The following is a 1,760-nucleotide window of genomic DNA, read 5'->3' on the forward strand; positions in this document are numbered from 1 at the left end:
GGCGATCATGCCCTTGCAGATGCCCGTGCACGCAAAGATCTCCTCTCCTTCGCCCGGGACGTAGGCGCTGACGAGGACGGCCTTGCCCGGTCCCGGGTACAGCGCCAGCGTCGCGGGGAAGCCTGAACGAGTGATCATCGAGTTCACCTCCTCCGGGCCCCAGTGGTTCTGCAGCTTCGGGGTGGGGGCGTCGGGCAGCAGCGTCTGCTGCACGGTGACGCGAACCTCCAGACCGCCACTGGCGGCGAGGGAGTTGACGGTGGTGTTGGTGTCGAAGACAAACGTGCGCTTCAAAACGGCGTCAACGTCTGACACGATGGTCGCTTCCAGCGCCGCTTTCCTCTCCTCCACCACAGGGCCCCAGGCAGAGCCGTTGAACGCAATTATGTGCTCCGACGGCGTCGCCAGTGCGGGGGCGGGGAGTGTGGCGGCCAGCGCCAGCAGAGCGAGGAGCAGCGGCAGCACCATTTTCCCCTGCATCATCTTGTCGTCGCGGGGACGCTGTGGCACAGCTGTGGGAATGTCTTTCCTTTTCTTACTGCCTTGTACATTCCACCCCGCGGGAAAGCGAGCGGCAGAAGGCAAAAGGGGCGGGTGCAAAAGGTGGACGGACAAGGACGGCCGCAAACATCAACAGCCGCACGCGGCGGGCGCGGGGAGAAGCACACACCCCCCCACCGCCCCGGTGCGCCGCAGAGCCGCAGAGCCGTCCCACTGCCACCGGCCACAATTCCGCCCCTAGACGAGGGCCGCCGCGCGAGGCGGTCTCCAATTGCCTACACGGCCAAAAACAAAGAAATATAGAAATAACACACACACAGACAAATGCACGCACGCACAGGCAACGAGAATAACTTGCCGTGCCCCCACTTCCACTCTCACGAAAACAACCAACCACAGAAAAAATAAAAACAAAATAGAACTTAATACGAAGTAATTTCTTTTCCCCTAACCCCTCACTGGGTTGCGGATTCTACGCGGATAAGCCTAAACAAATAAAACCACTTCGCAGAGTGAGGCTGACGTAGTTGCGCATATAAATTTGCAGGGGGTGATTCGCCTCGCAGTATTACTACACTTTTCTACCAACTGCACCAGGGCTGAAACTCAATTGGGTTAGTTTTGTCGCATTAGGTGAGGAACGGGCTGCGACAATTAGACTGGGGCCACATCCCGGTGAAACTCTTTCTGGCGGCAACAAATGCAGCACATGGAGCACATAACGACAAGAAAGACAATAACCATCGCCGCACACACCGCAACACCCATGACGATCATGCCCTTGCAGATGCCCGTGCACGCAAAGATCGTCCTCTCCTTCGCCCGGGACGTAGGCGCTGACGAGGACGGCCTTGCCCGGTCCCGGGTACAGCGCCAGCGTCGCGGGGAAGCCTGAACGAGTGATCATCGAGTTCACCTCCTCCGGGCCCCAGTGGTTCTGCAGCTTCGGGGTGGGGGCGTCGGGCAGCAGCGTCTGCTGCACGGTGACGCGAACCTCCAGACCGCCACTGGCGGCGAGGGAGTTGACGGTGGTGTTGGTGTCGAAGACAAACGTGCGCTTCAAAACGGCGTCAACGTCTGACACGATGGCCGCTTCCAGCGCCGCTTTCCTCTCCTCCACCACAGGGCCCCAGGCAGAGCCGTTGAACGCAATTATGTGCTCCGACGGCGTCGCCAGTGCGGGGGCGGGGAGTGTGGCGGCCAGCGCCAGCAGTGCGAGGAGCAGCGGCAGCACCATTTTCCCCCTGCATCATCTTGTC

General features: G+C 60.5%; 2 protein-coding genes across 2 annotated transcripts in view; both read right to left on the reverse strand.

Moving 5' to 3' along the window:
- The window catches only part of Tco025E_09465 (uncharacterized protein), a gene marked incomplete at both ends in the record, with an annotated part of 753 nt that extends 270 nt beyond the window's left edge, over positions 1-483 (reverse strand). The window contains one exon of the mRNA XM_029376283.1: positions 1-483. This exon is cut by the window's left edge and continues 270 nt beyond it. Within this exon, the coding sequence (XP_029223597.1) occupies positions 1-483 (483 nt within the window).
- Positions 484-1,072: 589 nt separating this feature from the next.
- Tco025E_09466 (uncharacterized protein) lies at positions 1,073-1,738 on the reverse strand (the record flags this gene model as incomplete). Its single annotated transcript, XM_029376284.1, has 1 exon — positions 1,073-1,738. The coding sequence occupies one exon, from the start codon at positions 1,736-1,738 to the stop codon at positions 1,073-1,075; it is 666 nt and encodes a 221-aa protein (XP_029223598.1).
- Positions 1,739-1,760: the final 22 nt, after the last annotated feature.

Source organism: Trypanosoma conorhini (genome assembly GCF_003719485.1).
Source record: "Trypanosoma conorhini strain 025E chromosome Unknown Tco_14.4_contig_01130, whole genome shotgun sequence".
NCBI lineage: Eukaryota > Euglenozoa > Kinetoplastea > Trypanosomatida > Trypanosomatidae > Trypanosoma > Trypanosoma conorhini.